This window comes from Prosopis cineraria, unplaced genomic scaffold (assembly GCF_029017545.1).
Source record: "Prosopis cineraria cultivar Desert tree isolate PC_DT_omini unplaced genomic scaffold, ASM2901754v1 PC3, whole genome shotgun sequence".
NCBI lineage: Eukaryota > Viridiplantae > Streptophyta > Magnoliopsida > Fabales > Fabaceae > Prosopis > Prosopis cineraria.
Window position 1 is genome coordinate 24,691,708 of NW_026555334.1, and position 20,005 is coordinate 24,711,712.

General features: G+C 31.8%; 1 protein-coding gene across 1 annotated transcript; it reads right to left on the reverse strand.

Moving 5' to 3' along the window:
* Positions 1-16,087: 16,087 nt before the first annotated feature.
* On the reverse strand, positions 16,088-17,803 carry LOC129307046 (zingipain-2-like). The gene is made up of 4 exons (XM_054947904.1): positions 17,244-17,803; positions 16,896-17,119; positions 16,662-16,796; positions 16,088-16,533 (listed from the first exon to the last, which is right to left on the reverse strand). Exons 1-4 carry the CDS (start codon positions 17,758-17,760, stop codon positions 16,264-16,266), a joined length of 1,146 nt encoding a protein of 381 aa, XP_054803879.1. The 5' UTR covers positions 17,761-17,803; the 3' UTR covers positions 16,088-16,263.
* Between the last annotated feature and the right edge of the window lie 2,202 nt (positions 17,804-20,005).

Sequence of the window (20,005 nt, forward strand, 5' to 3'; positions counted from 1 at the left end):
GTGAATTGGAAGGAGGTATTCAAGTCGCGTGTGATGATCTTTTACATCATAAATGACTTTCCTGCATATGGAAACTTGTTAGGCTACAATGGTAAGGGGCATAAAGCATGTCTGATTTATGAAGTAGGCACATGCTATGATCAACTTCATCATGAAAAGAAGACAGTCTATCTTAGCTATAGGAGATTTCTTGAAGAGGACCACCATTATTGTAGAATGAGGAAAGCTTTTTACGGTGGTCAAGAGCATGGAACTACCCTAAAGCCATTGACAGGGGAGCAAGTTTATGAATTGGTGAAAGATATCAGTGTTACATTTGGCAAGACTATAAAGAATAGTGAAAAAATATATGGAAAAAAAGACCTATCTTCTTTGACCTTCTACATTGGTGTCATCTTGATATGAGACATTGTATTGATGTCATGCATGTAGAGAAGAACGTGTGTGACATTATTGTTGAAATGCTTCTTGATATACCAAGCAAGTCTAAAGACGGTGTGAAGGCAAGATTAAATTTAGTGGATATAAAAATTAAAGAAGACTTACATCTAAGACCAGTTGGTAAGAGGACTTACTGTCCTCCAATTGAACATACTTTGTGCAAGGATGAGAAAAGAAGCTTTTATGAGTGCTTACACGATATGAAAGTTCCCTTAAGGTATTCTTCAAATTTTAAAAAACTCATGTTGATAAAAGATTTAAAATTAGTAAGTCTCAAGTCTCATGATTGTCATGTTTTAATACAACAACTATTACCAGTAGCTATTCAAGGCTTCTGGAAAGATGAATTGAGAGACGTCATAACCAGGATTTGCTTTTTCTTCAATGCTATATACCGTAAAGTCCATGAGCCTTAAAAATTGGATGAATTAGAAAATGAAGCATATCTTATCTTGTGCCAACTTGAAAAGCTCTTTCTTCTATCATTTTTTGACATTATGATACTTCTAATTGTTCATCTAGTGAGGGAGATAAAGTTGTGTGACCCTGTGCATTTACAATGGATGTACCCAATTAAAAGAACAGTGAAAGCTCTAAAAGGATATGTGAAGAGTCCACACCATCTTGAAGCATCCATTATGCAAAAATATGTCTCCAAAGAAAGAGTAAAATTTTGCCAAGATTACTTGAATAATGTACGATCTATTGGGTTGAGACAATATGATGTCAAAGATCGTAGACATGGCATTTCTGTGAAGACTGCTGATCCTCATGAATTGCAACAAGCACACTTACATATCTTGAATAACATTGATCAAGTTCAAGACTATATAGATGCGTATAAAGAACTTGTGAGGAAGCAAAATAGTCAAATTAGGATAAATGAGCACAGATTAATTAGAGAACATAACAATACTTTTGCAAAGTGGTTCAAGCATAAAGTTAAGAAGGAAGATTGTGTTCCTAATATTATCAAGGGCTGGCACAAGGTCTTGAGTGTGATATTATATGTTGTACTGTATTTGATATTAATGGGTATTTGTTCTATATAAAGTCTCTAGGTAATAGGACTAACATGCATAACAGTAATGTTATGCTAATGGCCTTAGGCATGCACTTCTCCAGTTAGAAAGACCAAAATCCTTTATTCGCATCCATGCCTTATTACAGAGTTATTAAAGAGATATGGGAGGTTGACTATATTAAATTTAAAATCCTTATTTTCAAATACAAGTGGGTTGATGTTAAAAATTATTTTTATCAGGATAGGATGGGATTTACATTAGTCAACTTGAATACTTTAAGTTTTGACGATGAATCTTTTATTATGGCAGACTAAGCGAAAAAAATGTTTTATGTCACGGATCTGAAAAAGTAAAACATGGTCAGTGGTTCTTGAAGGAAAAAGGGAGGTTAATATTGATGAGAAGGATTGTTCAAATTTCAATATTTCTGAGACTGCTTCTTTCTTAAGAGGCTTGCCTGTATTGAATATGATGAAATAGATGACAAAAATAGCACAAGAGATAATCACCAAAAAGGGATATAGGAGAATATTACTATTTAAAAATATGTTAAAAGTTAGTTATTTATTTACAACATGTATGCTTTATTAAATTAGTTATTTATTGTGTTTTATTCATATTAGAACATGCTTTATTTATTAGTTATATCACTATTGATTTTTACTTATTGTCTAAATAAGAACATAGAGGATCGGAGCGTTAGTTAGGACCAGCCTAACCCTTCTACTCCTATCGTGTCTACTAGTGGTGATAACTGTGTGATTGTTAGTCCCTAAAATACAGGTAGCAACTAGTCTACACAATCCAAGAGACCTAGAAGTGGCACACAATTAAGAGAGTTGGCTTTAAGTTAGAGCAAAGGCGAGAAGATTTCAATCTAGTTTAATGATAGTTGGAAGCCAATCGGGCCTAATGGGGCTAAGTTTATCAATTTTTTAGGCCTCCAAACTCATAGCAAGCCAAGTATATTGGCACCCACATGGGATGATGTCTCAGAACGAGTAAAGGAATAGATATGGGAAGCCATCAATGTATGAGAAATGTGCTTTTATCACTTTTTATCATTATTTGTTACTAATTACTATCATTATATTACTAACTATTTCAATGGTATGTATTACAGGTCAAATACGATGTCCCCACTAGTATAGACTTTAAGCATAGGTTGATGACCTAGGCTTGTGATCATTGGAGGAGTTTTAAGACATCACTAGCTAAGAGATTTATGCATATTGAGGTGCCAAAAGTACAACCATGGCTTAATCCTTGTACCTAATACATGTTTCTTGATGCAGCTACTTTTGAATAATTTGTTAGGTTTCAGACTATGCCAGATGCTCTAGTGAGTTAGTTTATTTTAATTTATTTTTGTTCATTTTAGTTATATATCATTATCTTTATCAGATAATGAATATTTTGTAATTTTAATTCACAGGAAAGGAGGAGAAAGGTACAAGAAGTTGGAAGGAAGAATAATTGCCCGTAAACAAAGTCTCGTGGCAGTTATGTGTTGGCCGGCAAGGAATTAATGGATGCTAAGAGGAAAAAGAGAGAAGAACAAGCTCAATTAGATCCTTCTATTCTACTGTCTCCACCATCTCCAATACATCACGATGAGAGATAGATCTATGCTCACAAGAAGAAGGACGGATCCTTTTCAAGTGAGCATGCTCGTAAGGTTGCTCAAAAAATTATAAGTACAATTGTCATTTGTAATCTTATTTTAAATATTAGATATTACTAATTAATTATTATTTGTATGTTACAGGATGAGCTTAAACATAAGCAATTTGAAGGATCATTCATCCTAGAGGAAAGAAATGATATCCTGACCATTGCTATAGGGAAAGGAGAGCATCCTGGACATGTTTGGGGATTCAGATCAGGGGTGAGCATAAGAGATGTATTTTGACCACCTCGTCAATGCCATTCTTGAGGACTCGTGACTAGGGAGGGGTTGGATATCATGTTAGCTCAATCAAGTGCTGAGGTGAGGGCTGAGGCTACTCTTGAAGCCAAGCTACAAAAGATAAAGGAAGAAATGATGATGATAATGATGAGCTCAATCAAGGATCCAAGTGGCCCACAGACCAACTCCCCTGCTTGTCATTCGAGTAATAAATGGAGCAACATCGTTCCACTTCCTTTAAAGGATGACCCTACTCTAGAGGTTAAACTACGCTACCTGTATGTGGAGGATCTAGAAAGACACTTAATAGCACACGGTTGCATCCATGAGGGGTCAAAATGCCACTTCCAGGAGGTTCAAGAAGATGTTGTCAAGGTCACTATTGAAGAGGTAAAAATCGATGATGCTCCTGTCCCATTCCCCATTAATGAGATCAAGACAGTAAAAGATGCCAAGGGCACTTTTTGCTTATGGCCAAAGGGACTTATTAGGAAGCCTCAGAATCCAGTAACTAATTTTATTAATTAATTGTAATGAATTTTTTATATTTAAGAATGTGTTACTAATTTTTTTATTTAACAGCAAACCCCATTGTAGCCACAATTGTTCAAGCTAAGTCTGTAGGACCAATTTGTATTGATGGCATATGGTAGATCATTTCCACCTCGGTGTTTTAAAGCAAATCCTAATCTTACTGGCATAAATAATTATGAAATCTTTGTTGAGAATGAAGACCTCCGTCTGATTCTCATTGATACTGACTTAACCATGGCAAACATTCAAATTAGGATGATGTAAGTGTCTTCTTGTAAATTTAAATGAAATTAAACAATTCAGCTTTTTAAACTAACTTGTTTTTATTTTTGTAGGTTTTTGCATCAATTGCTAGTTTCCTCGGGTAAAGACAAACAATACAGATTTCTTTACTTGCATTACACTAATGATAAAGAGACCACTAAAGAGGTAAAGGAGGCATATAAGAACCAGAGGCTCAATGAAGGCAGAAAGGAGTTTTATTTTTTCATGTTTCTCAATTTGTAAGTAACTATGTTTGAATTTATTCGTAATGGAATCAAATATTTATAACATCTTAAGTTTCCCTATTAGTAATTATTAGTATTTTCAAGGGTAATTTAGTTAATTTAGATAAATTATTAATTTAGTAAGGGTTATGGGAGACTAACATGATTTTTGAATCCTTGGATAGCTTTAGAAGAGGGTTAAGTCGATGTTCAAGCAAGCCATGCCACAGAAGGAAGTTTAAAAATTTTGTAGGATTTTCTGTGCTATGCGCCGCAGCAGGCATGCAAAATCTGCACTTATTAGAACGTGAATCAGACTTGAAAAATAAAAGAGAGAAAGAAGGAGCTCGAGAGCAGTGATAAAGAAAGACTTATGGCTACTAGGGCTTGCTTCCTATGTGATTTTAGAGGCCTTTCAAGCTTCATATACATTGGGTAAGCCTTCCTTTCTTCTCCCTCTCCCTTATTGTACGAAAATTTAGACATTTAGGGCAATGAGCGCTTTAATTTTAGTTCCCTTGAGTTTAGACCAAATCCATTGATTTATTTAAGGTCTTGAGGAGTTAAATCAAGCCTCTAACCCTAAGTTTATGAGTTTTATGGTGATTGAAAATTTTGATAAGGGTTTGGACGAACCCTAAGTATAATTTGAGGATTTTGAGACAATATGGGACATTGGTTAGGGAATTTAGTGTGTTGGGATGTTTAATAGGATGGTTAGAGTATTTGGAAATGGTTGATATTGTTAGAAAAGGAATTTGGGTATTTTAGACACTTAGAACTTAGAGAATTCAGAGTTATTTTGAGTGATAATTGATGATTGTTACTTGATTGCGTAGAGCATTGCTTAAGCTATATTGTGCTTATAGAACGTGCAAAGCTAATGTTGAACCATAGTAACCCTTTTATGTATGACAAAAGGTTGAGGTAATGGAATAATTTACACTGATTGATTATATTACTTAACTATTTGTGAGTAGACATATGGATTTAAACTTGAGATTTGATAACCTTGCATATTGCGAAATGTGGTTTTGTGCATGAAAATCTATTTTTGCAAATGATGAATATGATGAAAGTCATATATAAATGAGTTGAAAAATTTGAAATGTTTATGTGATATATATGTTGAATATGGGCATGATCATGTTAGGGGTAGGAGTTCACCCGTAGGAAGGAGTAGTGAAAGTTCATATGGCATGTATCTCTTTAGTGTCTAGTGAGGCACGATGTTGGAGATTTTCTCCTTAGTATCCATGCGGGATATGGCGTTGGAGAGTAACGCTCCTTAGCATCAATGATACCGTATTGGAGTAACAATACCTCGATTCGTGTGTGATAGAAGGAAATCGTAGTCCGAAAGTAGGACAGGACACCTTTGGCTGGGTGATTCTACCACTGAAGGTGAGCTCGGATCATTGTGAATGTGCACTTGATTCAGGAGCCTATGGTTTCCGTTGGGCTGATATGGAGGCTCGGATGGTAGAATTGATTTTTAACCATTGTTTGAGCTCAAACAATATTTTAGAAAAGGGTTTTCTTGGGATTCTAATGTTTTAAACTAATTATCTTCAAACCCTTGAGTTGTGGTAACTTCGATAGGAGATTTTATTTAATCCTAGTTATCATAACGATGTGTAAATGTTGTCTTGGTAATATCAAGGCAGTCATTATATTACTTAAATGACTTTTTTTTGCATTACACACTGGTAATTGGTAGCATTTTCGATGAAGAGCAATTCTATAATCTTTTTACACTCTTTGCATCGTAAACTCAATCCAGCAATGAGAAAATCTTGCAAGCAGTAAGTGTGCTTAAGGAGTCTTATAATAAAATTTTTTTAGTGATTAAGTTACTAACTATGTCATGTTAATGATAGGGCTATGAGGATTAGCCAACAAGTTCGATTGGGCAAGGCCCATATGATGTCAAGGATCCTACATGGATAACACCAAAGGTAACAAGTTATACATGTTTTTATTTTATGTAATTTTGATGATAGATCCTTTTTTCAATATAATTATGACAGTATTGTGTTATTCCATAGAGCTGTCGGCAACCCCTTGCTAATTTGTGCGACTTTTATGTGTTGAGACATGCATACAATATCATCACCGCTGACTTGACTCAGTTCACTGAAGAGGTAAATCTAATTTTAGGTATTATTGATGATTTCTTTGAATTATTAATTTAATTCCCTTATCCCTAATCTTTTCAGATGTTCAATGATCCATCTCCATTTTCGGATTCAGAGATCCATCAAATAAGGCAACATTAGGGACTCTTCAAGTTCGATCATTATAATAATCATCCTTTGGAAGAGTGAACTGTGTAGTTGTAAACATTAGTATATATTGTTGTGTGTAGGATTACTTAGTTGACAATTTATGTTTTATATGTTTGGAATTGTACATAATTTTAAATTCATTTGATTTGAACAATATATGATTGCTTGGCTGGCTTACTGTTATCTGGCTATTATATGTTTGATTAATGCAGAATTTAAATTGCAACTTATAATGGCTGGGGTAAATGAAAAAAACGGGAGTAATTTTTTTTCCAAAAATCAATATCTACACCGGTTCTGGATATGACCGGTGTAGTCTACACCGCTCATATCCAGAACCGGTGTAGATATTGATTTTCAAAAAAATTATATATTCATAATTAATGTTATCTACACTGAATTTAGAACTGGTGTAGATATATCCATTAACTACACCAGTTAAATAATCGGTGTAGATGACTTCATGATATCTACGCCAGTCTTATCCACACTGGTTGAGTATCTAATGTAGATAAGCTATTTTAATCGATGTAGATTTATCTGTCTGTACTAGTGATACTAGAAGTTTGGAGTTAAGCAATGCTCTTGGATTTTCTCAAACAATTGACTTAGGAAAGTATCTTGAGGTTCTTGTTCTTTACAAACGAGTTAACAAGGAGATGTATTAGGGAGTCATTGATGAGGTGAAAAAGAGGCTTTTTAGGTGGGAGACAAATTCACTTGCTCTTGATAGGATAAATACTTTGATTAGTTCAATGACGTTTAGTATGCCTATGCATGCCATGCAAGCAGTGAATCTTCTTGTTGCTACGTGTGATGAATTAGATGGAAATAACAAGAATTTCTTATGGGGTTCCATGATGGAGAAAAAGGAAGTGTATATACAAAATCAGGTTTTTTCCATGAAGCTGGGCTGGAGACTCATTAAATGTGGGGATATTTTGTAGTCCAATAATTTTTTTGGCTATAAAATCACAATAAAATTGCAAATCTAGAGTTGTACTGAGGAATTGACATTTAAAAAAAATAATAGGAATGGCTATTTGATGAGTACATTTCAATTTATGACTTTTTTTACATGAAATTTTAGATGAGTTGGGTCAGGATCACTAGAGTCAAGACATGCTATATACCCCAAAAGCACTTATAAAAGTATTTACAAATTGCCACTAATAAAATTCTTACATAGGCAACAGGATTTCACTATAAAAAAAATAATAAATTAGCGATGGAATAAATTTTTGTCACTAATTCCATTGCTAAATTAGCAATAGAATTTTCTATCACTAAAATTTTATCATTGTTTCGTCACTAATTCATTAGAAATAATTTTTCAACAGAATTTACTGACAGAAAATTCCGTTGCTAATGTCTAGGATGTCTTGTTCTAATTTAATGACGGAATTTGCAATAAAAAATTCTGTCACAAAGCTTTATGTAATAATTCTATTGCAAATTATTTTTAATTTAATTTTATTATTTATAATATATATTTACATGTGATTTATTTAGTAATTTAATATTATGCTATAAATAAATAATTTAAAAATTATAATTTAAAATAATTTATTATTTTAAATTATTTGTACATTATTAATAATAATTTAAATTGTATACTTAATTATTCTTATTTAAAAATAAAATAAAATAATTAAAAAAAATTAAAATATTATATATTATATAGATACAAATTATAATATAATATATAATGATAATAAAATATTTTCAATTTAAGATACAAATTATAATATAATATATTGATAATAAAATATTTTTCAATTTAATATTAAATTTATTATCAAAAATAATTTTTTAAATAAAATATATTAGAAATAATTATTATATATAAATTAATTTTGCCATATTAATAAATAAATATAATGTTAAAAAATAAGTAAATTTAAATACTATTTAATAATACTTTAAATAATATATTTATTAATATGTGTGTATGGTTAAGTATTATATATTTAATTTATCAATTAATACTGAAGATTCCTTTCAACTCAAGTGGCTACAAGATGAACACAAAGGCATTAAGGAGTGTGACGTAGTGAGTTCGAGCTTAACTAAGACACAATTGAAGGTAGTAATATGTGACATGGTAGTGAGGTGGCATTGGTCTACTAGATGATGAGGTGATAGTGAGGTGGCATTAGTTCATTAGGTGATGTAGCAATGATGTTTTAGTCTACCAAATAATTAGCAACGAAATGAGCTTGTTGGAAAATTTGCTACAGATTAGCAACGTAATGCATTTTGTCATAAAGTTAGAATAACTTATCCTTATATAGTGATGAAAAATTCCTGTCACTAAATAGCGATCGAATTGCAAATGCTATCATTGACAAAATAGTAATGGTATTTTTATCGACAGAAATTGTAAAGTCCCTACTTAATTCGAACTTTACCATTACATTCACACAAATTACAATACAACCACAACTTAATATCAAAGTAATAGCCCTTGATTGGTTTTCAAAATGCAGGGTCCTGACTTTATAAAACATATTCAAATAAGAGGGCCAATGGAAGCATTTCAAGACTTAAATAAGCACAATTATTTTTCTGTGGAATGTGCCATGTGCTATGGCTTGTACTACCATGTGCTGCAGCATGTGGTATGAAGCAACATGCTTTGTTCTTTTCTGTGTCATGTGCCATGGCGCATATGATAGTAAGTTCTATTGTTATGTGACAGCTCAAAAGACAAACATTCACTGAGCACTATTTTTTGCATTCGACGCCTATTGAAGTGATTCAAGCGCCCATACAAAACTTATAACATATTTTAGCTGTTTAGGCTAAAATATGAAACGTCACTGATATATATCACAAGGCTAGTTGAGTAGAGTAACTAAAAAGTCAGGCCCAATATAAACAAAAGGGCTGGCCCCAAAGCTCAATAAAAGGCCACGATAAAATAAACATGTCGAAATTTTGCCAGTTACAGACATTAGATTGTTGGCACAAGAAGACACGATCTCGAGTATTTCCAGAATCCACGAACATCGTGCCCAAGTATTTTAGTGAGACGGGCTAATTACAAAAAATGGGAAATTCAGAATAAAGACCGTGTCATGAGTTTTACGAGATCCCTGATTTCTCGGCAAAACGTGTTAGGTATTAAAAGAGAGGCTACCACCACTCTGATACTAGAAATAGAAGACAAAGGCGTAAAAGAAAGATAGTCAACATTCAATCATAGACTCGTATTTTTACACTTTTTATCCTTTAGTTTTATCAGTTAATTTTATTTTCAACTTAGACTTGTAACTCCTTGCATTTCAATAAAAATCAAACACTTATTCTATTAAAATCTTGTATATTTTTTACATCTGAGTAAACTGTGGTAAAGGAGCTTGGAACCCTTTTGTTATCAATTGAGACTCCACGTCTTTGGCACGCTTGGTATTTTCTGTTCACTACAAACACTAACTAATGAGAAAATTTGGACACGATCCAACTGTTTGATTTAAAATTAGACACCTGAGTAAAAAATCTACTTTTTCTTTCAAAACTTGCACCTTAAGTGTTCAATTTTCATTCCTTGTCCCATTAGACTACTTTAGGCCTTAATCCAAATTCAAAGGGACTAGATACACTCGATTAATACATCAAATCACATATCTTACATTAATCACTTAATTTGACCTTTCAACGCCACATTACACACTTGTTGACTTATATGAGGCATAACACATTTAACTACATACACATATATACTTGTTTCACTTTAAGTCATCTGACTTTCTCATATAAGGCTAAGTCTCACCATATAATCAAAAATCACAAATATACTTGACTTTTCCAAATGGGGCTTAGCCTCACCATTTGTATCAAATTCTCACATATATGCATAATTTTGCATGCAATTCACATTTAATTCAAGTAGAACAAGATACACAATAGAAAACACTTACTTGTTTTACATCTAGACCTGCCCACATACCATCATTATTGTGGTACTCTCGGCGAGATGGAATATCATACACACACACACACACACACACACACACACACAAAAGCAAGTTTCTAACCACAAAACATATACACATTCACATATTTATATTCACACACACTTATGCATCCTAATTGACAACTCAAATATCTAATTATAACTTTATACATTCATTATACACAATTAGTAGTCATACCACTATCAAGTGAGGCTACTCTCTCCTCACTTCCTTTTTCAGCCTTCTCGTGTTCTCTTCACCTATGTACAAAGGTAATAGAGTGAAACATACGTTCCAATAACTCAAATATAACTTAAATATCGATTAGTAAGCAACATCATACACAAGGGATAAAATAGCATGTGTTTAAAAAAACAGTATAATATACTTATACATGAATTCATATTCATTATTTATCATGCTCATGTTCATGTTCATACACTCCCTATTCCACCTAGTGGAGTAAGCTCTATGCTTGAACCTAAACTTCCATTCTTACACAAAACAAGGCCTACCAAACTACTATTCAGATAAGGTATCTTCTTTGCGTATGAATGGTCTCCTAAATCCTTGTTGATAGAGGCAAGCTTTACGCTTAAGACCTTTAAAACTTCTAGTCTTACACAGAGTAAGTCCACAATGTCTTACCCTAGTTTAGGGTAAACTTATAGATTATTATCACAGGTTCGTTATTGCAGAGTCAAGCTCTATATTCGAGACCTTCAAGATCTCTTAGGTCCTTCTTAGTAAAGTCAAGTTCTACACTCAAGACCTTTAGGACTTTCTAGATATATACAAAGTAGGGCCACGACCCCCTACCCTAATCTAGGATATATTCGCGGATGCAATGCACATATTTATATGTATGGCTGTTTACATTCATTTTATACATAACTCACACACCTGCATGCGTATTCCTTTAACAATAACGCTACTCTATTAGTTCATAAATCATAATGCATATAGTTATATAAAATACTTGTAAATAATTTCACAAACAAACAAGTAAAAGGGTTACTCTAGTTACCTTTTATCATTATTGTCAAGGGTTACCAATCATTGAGGCCTTCCAAGGTGCAGATTCTCATAAGCAACTTCTCAAATGCTTAATTTATACAACATAATGTCCCTTAGTCAATTTTCAACACTTAGTATAGGCATTGATTTGGTTAAACTGAATTCCTTAACACACAAACTAGTCCAATCAACACCTTTTGAATTCACATAATCTATCACCTATAGTTACTAGTCTTATAGGCTATTCAAATAACCATAACAACCTCCTTACTTATTTATTCATCTAATTTCACCATTTCAACCTAATTCTTTAGGTTAATTGAGCCTAAATCCTTATAGTTCAACTATTTTACTTTAGACTAATCACAAATCATTAGTTTCGTACTTGAAATTTTTTAAACCTTTCTTTTAGATTTCATCACCTTAAAACTTCCTAACTCGATTTCTTAACTGATCAAATTCAATGAAAATAGGGTAGAAATGAAGCTAAGGGTTGTATGATAGTTACCTGACAAGTTACTAGCTGAAGAAAACTCTCGAACTCTAGATATCTAATGCCCTAGCAAAGCCAAGCTCTTCTCTCCAGTTGTGTTTTCCCTTTCCTTTCTTTCTGACTTCATAAGTTCTAACTTAGGTTTTAAATAAAATATGTGCAATGCACCGCAGCGCGTGGTATAGTGAGGTAATCTTACTTGTGCTTACGCGTTATGTCCCGAATTGCCATTCTACCATTCAATCCTATTAACATAACAATCAACCAACATCATATATTATTCCATCATCAAAAACCATAATCAATCCACTAATTGCTAATTTATACTTAATTAGCAATTAGTTTTTTTTGAATTGAAATTTAAAATGTTATAGAAATATTAAATATTCCGTCGCTAAACAGGTTAGCGACGAAATTTAAGCTGCGTTTTTTTGTAGTTTTGAACCCATGATCTTGTAGATTGTGAGCCAAATCTTTATCAACTAGACCAATTTTTATTGGTAGTTCAATTTATCACTTTGACAAAGCAAAATGTGTGGTTTGAAGATTTAGCTTAGAAAGCAGAATTTAGGAGGCTAGCAAGATCAAGACCTGCCTAGAGAGCTAAAACTCCATATTCCTAAAGCTCTGACCAATAATAGCAAGAACGAGAGCTTTGTTGTTTGTGTTTTAAAAGACAAAACACCTATAATCTTGAAAAAATGACAATAAAATCCTCTTGAATTATAGAAATAGCAATCTAGTGCATTGAACCACCATAATTTCACTAAAGTTCCTAAGGACTTCTATGTCAATAAATTTTAAATTAAAAAATCATTTTACCTTTACTGATAAATTATGATTTCTTGTTCAATTTTGCTATTTTTTTGAATAAAAATTATTATTCTTTAAACAAAAGTTGTAATTGAGGCTTACTATTTTGACAACTTATTTTTCATAATAAAAATTATACTTGACAAGCTGTGATTTTTTATTCAATTTTTACGATTTATAGAACAAAAATTGTTATTTTTAAGTAAAAGTTATTATTGGAGCTTGTTATTTAATGAAGTTTTTTAATGACAGAAATTATACTTAACAAGTTAGATTTCTTATTTAACTCTTGCGATTTATATAACAAAAGGTTTTATTCCTCAAGAAAGTTGTAATTGAAGCTTGTTATTTTCAAGAAAAATAAAATGATCTTTTTACTTTAAAATTTACTGACATAAAAGTTTTTAGGAGACTTTAGTAAAATTACGGCATTTTAAGAGATTAGAAAGTCATTTATATAATTCAAGAAAATTTTATTGTCATTTTTCTTAAAATCTTTTTATTTGAATTGCGCATGTCTAGTTAATTTATTGTTTCTTTTTCTACTGCTTAAGCTTCAGGGCTTCCGGCACATTTTTTATTTCTTTTATATTGTTCTATTAGAAATTTCAGGCACAGTAGCATCTTACCTATTCACGAAACAAGCATAAGCAGCTTTGGTAGCTGAGGTACTACTGATGCATCATCATCAGGTTATGAGCTTCTAATCTGTCGGTCAGATATTTATAAATTTGAGAACCGTGTCTCTAATAAATTCAATGCGGGTGCATGTATTCTTGCAGAAGCTATGCATGCAAAGGTGGGAGATAAGGAGACTAAGAGGCTACGCCCCCTTAACGTTTTAGTTCTTTTCAGAAACTATAAGGATTATATGTTTTTTAACCTCCTTAAACTTGCACATTATTTAGGTATACCTTTATTTTTGTTATATATTTATAAAATTGAATATAAATATATACATTGAAGTATTTTATGTTATAAGTGATATATATAAATTTAATTTTCCTTCAGTTATTATACACATTTTGTCATCACGGTTCCCTAATAAAAATTTCGGCCTTTACCCCCTATATATGTGTGTGTGTGTGTGTGTAATTATATGCTATTACGTGTTGGCAAATATTCTATTCAATCTCAAGTTGGGCAAACAGGGAGAAGATAATCCTTTAATACCATATCGTCTTAGCTTAGATATATTCAGTTATAAATTATGAAATTTTGATTATAAATCCATGAAAACCAATTGTGAACGTAAGCTCACAAAAATAATATGCTCTTCTTGCATTTATAATTGGTTCTCACAGATTTGTAATTGAAATATTATTAAGAGTTAAGGGACATACTAAATTCAACTATAAGGTAATATTGTTCTTTATGTTAGAGATCCTTTTCCTCGGCACTCTTGATGTTACTATCCCATTACGTGGGTTTCATCTACTATGCAACATTCTGTAATAAAAAGTTATTAAAAAATTCAAATTCGGGGCCCAACATGCAATATTTTATAATAAAAAAGTGTTAAAAAATTTAAATTTGGGACCCACATAATGGGATAAGCGACAAGTTAACATTAGATGTACTGAAATAGCGAAATTTGAGATATATATAAGATTGATTCATAGTTAAATTTAAAATATTTATAAATCTTTTAAGTAAAATTAAAAGATAAAAATGATCATTAATCTTATTACTATTTAGATTTAAAATTTTGTAATTTATAGTTGAATATGTTTAAAGTTGAGGTGATGTGAATTTTTCACACCCAACAAATTACAACTTGATTTTAAGGGACGTGCTTGTATTTCTGCAGATTCACATAATTTATTTATAAAAACTTTTTTTATGTTGGAGTTATAGGTAATTTTGTAAAGAAATAATGAGCTAATTCAGCCCACGGGCCCCGATTGTAAGGAAGAAATCCAGCCCGTGCATTACAAATGGTAATGGGTCAACGGCGGTCGATCACTGGTTCCGTTTAATGAATGAAGCAACAATCCGACAAGGGGTTTAATAAAGGAAGGATGTCAGGTAAGTCCAAAATGCTAAATTAATAACAGTTGAATTTTTAATAATTTTTTTAAAAAAATAATTAAAAGTATGATTCAGATAATTGCAAATACATAAGATTTAATTATAAATAAGCATTTAAGTATTTAATGTAACCATATTAAAATATAAATTTTTGTCTGTTTAAATTGATATTTATAATTTATTTTATAAATTTTTTTATCAAAAGTTTAATTGTCATTAATTTTGTATTATGGGATCTAAACGTCATTCTCCTTTAATAAATGTGGGCATCCACGTTCGGGAATTGTGGTTGATGTTAAATAATACACTATGGAGGTGGGGGGACAACAATATGAAGAACTTTAGAGTATAGGGTTGAAAAAAGAAATTCTAAATCTTATTTGACCAACCCTTGACTCCTTGTTCTATATACTCTCTTTGTCTCAAATTATAGAACATTTTTAAAAAAAAAATTTATTCTAAAATATAAAACACTTTAGATAAATTAAGATTTCATTAAATATACTAATTTTAATATTACCCTTTCTCTATCTGTAATTAATTTCCATCCCTTCTCTTTTTAATGTATTAAATGATGGGTATTTTGAAAAGTTTGTATTTTTATTTTGAAAAAAATAAGATTGTTAAGTGTATTTAATGAGGTTTATTAGTATGTGAGATTTTGTTTAAAAATGTCTTATAATTTAGAATATAAGGAGTGTATAATAATAATAATAATGATAATAATAATAATAATAATAATAATAATAATGAAAAAGCGCGCACAGTTTTTAAATTTTATGTAACTGCTAGATCTATTACTTATTAATTATTATCATCCTTTGAGAGAATCAGACACTTGTTGCAACCTCTATCCAAGTGTACGTATCTTATATTTTGCCCCAAGCCAATTATTTATTATATAGGTTGTATAAAACTAAAGCTTGATTCGATTCTTGGCCAAGTTTTCATTTTACTGCTGGAGAGAGTGTGTGTGTGTGTGTGTGTGTCGATGGAGAGAAGTGAGAAGATTCTTCACTTTTCTGAAGATGAAGAAGCTTGTTGATGATGACAACAACGTAACTAATGAAAACTTGTAGAAGCAGTATGTATGACACAACATCAATAATTATTCACTATTAAGTTTAAGCGCCACCGACACGCGAAGCACATAATTGCTCACAAGCACAAGCACGTACCATGGAGCCGATCCATTATTTAATTATACGCGAGAGAGGAAACTTAACTATGGAAGTACATGATACAGCAGCACAGGAATAATTCATCTAGGCCTGGAAGACGCCACCAAAGGAAGTGGAAGATGATGATGAAGCACCTTGCGTTGGGCAACCAACAGCAAAATTAATGCCACATACCCCATAAGGCCACCCAGCGTTCCTCTTTATCCTTATGTATCCATCTTCTCCCCAATCTTTTCCCCACGTGTTCTTCACTATCCAGTAATCTTCCCCGTTCTCTGTTCCGTATCCTACTATCAGCACCACTAATGTTGTTGTAGTCGAGTTCTTGTCGCAGTTATCACCCCCATAGATTCCCTGTTCAAAATGGCCCAGTAGAAACCAAAATCAATCCTCTCTTTAGAGTCCCGAAAACTTCGTATCACATATCATTTAAGGATGTGGACACACACACACACGCTCACACCATGAGATCGATTACTTACACTGGTGTAAAACTGGAAATCGACGGCATTCACACTGGTGGTGGCAGGCTGCTGAGCAACAGCGCACAAGACTGCGTCGTCTGTGCCAGATACAACAATTGACAGGTCACTGATGCTCACAGCTTTGGTTCCATTCTGCTTGAAAGAGAACTCGAAATTTAATTTACTTCAGAGAGACAGATCGGTTTTTCTATTAACAAGGCTAGTAAAGTAGAAGGGATAGCCTAATAAGACCTGGCAAGTTCCGTTTGTAGCTATGTAAGGATAATCAGCTTCTGTATCTATCCCGCCATTATCTATAACCCAACCAAATGCATTGAAGTAAAATCCTCCCGCGCACCCATGGCTTGCTGGGTCACAGTCCACCAGTTGTTGAGCTGAAAGTTCGATCAGCTCGTTTGTATGTATTGCATTTATTCCTTCTATGGCTCCCACCACTGAGAATGCCCAATGGCTTTCTACACGTTATGACACATTAAATCAGTGATCATTCAATTATGCAATAGTGCTATATCTCACCATCAAAGCCCAGACTATTTAACCGAAATCGAAAAAAATAATAAATACGAGACATCGATATACCACAGTCTCCTTGGTCTTTGACTGGAGTGACGGCCTTCTTTTTTCTCCAATCCAGAGAATCAGGCACGTTGTGATCACAGGAATCGTCCTTCTTGAACTTGGCCATAACAGTGTTGGCCGGCATGTTTATATTATGCAAGTAGACTTCCTTGAACTCCTCGGGGCTTAAATCTGCAAATTTGTTCAGACCCAGGCGAGATTGCGAGGGACATACTCTCTTTTCATTGATCTCATTGATATGCTTCAAATTGCTTTGGAAAATCAGGAATCTCTTTGCTTCTTCTCGTGGGTTTGGGTAAACCCGTCGGTGTTGCTTCTGCCACAGTCGGAAAAGTCCATTGACTTGTTCCTCTGAAGTGAACTTTCGAAGGCTTTCACTGTCGCCAAGTATGGAGAAGCTAGTGGGGATGGAAGAAGAGAGACATAGGAGTGAAGCACAGAGGAAGCAAGGCAAGAGCAAGTTAGTCATAAGGAAACTCGCCATCCTTAATTTTCTCGACATAAGCAAGGTAGTCATATAGACGCGTCCCTTATGTTTAGTGATGAGGCATTTGGAACTGAATTTTATCAAAATATGAAGCTATATCTTATGATATATCATTATTTTGAAGATATGTCCCTTATGATTGGCTATTATTATTGCGGCATTTTGGAGACGGATCATAATCTTCAAACATGTGAAATGAATTTTACAGGAAGTAAAAAGCAAAATGTAACAACAGAGAATGAGACGAACGTATTTTATGGCACGAGTTTCGCGCAGCGCTGGAGTTTTCTTATTAAAAATTAATAGCGACGAGAAAGACGCTACAACTACCAGGTAACAAATTATTAGGTAGACAGATATATATTCCACATCAATTATTTAATATATTATCAAAACATTCAAAAAAAATTAATTGAATGTTATTTTTTATTTAAAAGAGCAGTAGACATGTGCAGCATGAGGATACAAGCGAGTTCCAATGCACAACTTTTATCTACTTCGAAGAAAACTTTGATGATACTAAATGATAAAGTCACTGGCCTTGAATGTTATTTTTAAAATCTGCACATATAAACTTATTAACATAAAAAAAAAAAAGGGAAATATCACTTGAGGACCACCGGAAGTATTTAATATCAAGAAGAACTTTAAGATTTTAATTTTTTATTACACCTAACTGAAAATAAAATTTTATAAGAAATGATTTAATTGCCCCCTATAGAGAAAGGGAAACAACTAAATAAAAATTAGTTGTTAATGTCCAAATATGTTATTGTCACAATTTAAATGGCTTATTATTTATGTAAAGGGAACATTTGTTTCATTAAACATGTGTTATCAGTTTTTCAATCTTGTTAAAATTTGAATATACTGTTAGATCATTGCCAAAGCTCGAATAACTTGTTGTTTATACAGGGTGAACACTTAATCTATTAAATCTATTTTATCAATTTTTCAATCTTGTTAAATTCTAAATATATTGTTGATAGTCATAAATTAATTGTTATTAAAACATGAAAAACTTGTTGTTTGTACAGAGTGAACATTTTTTTTATTAAACTTGTGCTATTAGTTTTTCAGTGTTATTAAATTTTAAATGTATTGTTGTTAATCATAAATTAATTATTGTCAGAACCTGAAACACTTACTTCCTCCATATCAAATTATAAAACACTTTTAGATAAAATCTTACATATTAATAAAACTCATTAAATATATTTTACAACTTTACTTTTTTTAAGATAAAAATATAAATTTTTTAAAAATGTCATTCATTTAATACTCCAACAATGAAATAATATTAAAGAGAGAGAATATATTAAAAAGGTAATATTAAAAAAGTATTATTAATGAAATCTTATTTTTATTAAAATATCTTATATTTTGAAACGTTAAATCTTTTATAAAAGTATATTATAATTTAGAATGGAAGAGTATTATTTATACAGGGTAAACACTTAATATTTTAAATTCAGTGATAATTAAGTTATTTTTCATCAAATTGATTTTTAGGTAAGGATCAAGGGATGTAGAGAAAAATCAGGATATTTTTCCTTAAAAAAAGGGACGTGAGGGCAGTTTTTGGCTCTTCGGCTGGTGAATTGCATATCTGAACATTAAAAAAAGGACAAACCGGATAAGTATTCAGAGGGGTTGGATTTTTCTTTTTCTTTTTTAAATAGGAGAGGTTGGAATATTTTACTCCTCAATTGGTTGGTCTTGAAATTCACGTGGGTATTTCTTCATGGATGCATGTGGTGATGGTCCAGACTCCCTCTGTTGACAATGATGTCAATCATTGGATGTTCAGTTTATATCCATCCTAATTAACTCAATATCATTTTGATTATATTAGAATAAATTTTATTTTAATCTAAAAATAATTGAGATAAGATTTTGGCAGACGTGACCAAAAAAGAAATTTAGGATAGGATACAGAATTACTATCAAAATATTCTATCCTTATCCCAAATATTGTGTGTATATATATATATATTATTTTTATTTTAAAAATATACATTAAATATATTAATTGTGTTAATATAATTTATACTTATATTAATTATATCAATTATAATTTTAATATTTATAATTCTTATATAAAACTAAAATTTTTTATATTGATAATTTTAATAACATAAAGTAAACAAGGCGATATTTTTTTATAATATACTCTTTCCTTCTCAAATTATAAGATACTTTTAATAAAATTTCATATACTAATAAAGTTTATTAAATATAATTTACAACCTTACTTTTTCAAGATAAAAATATA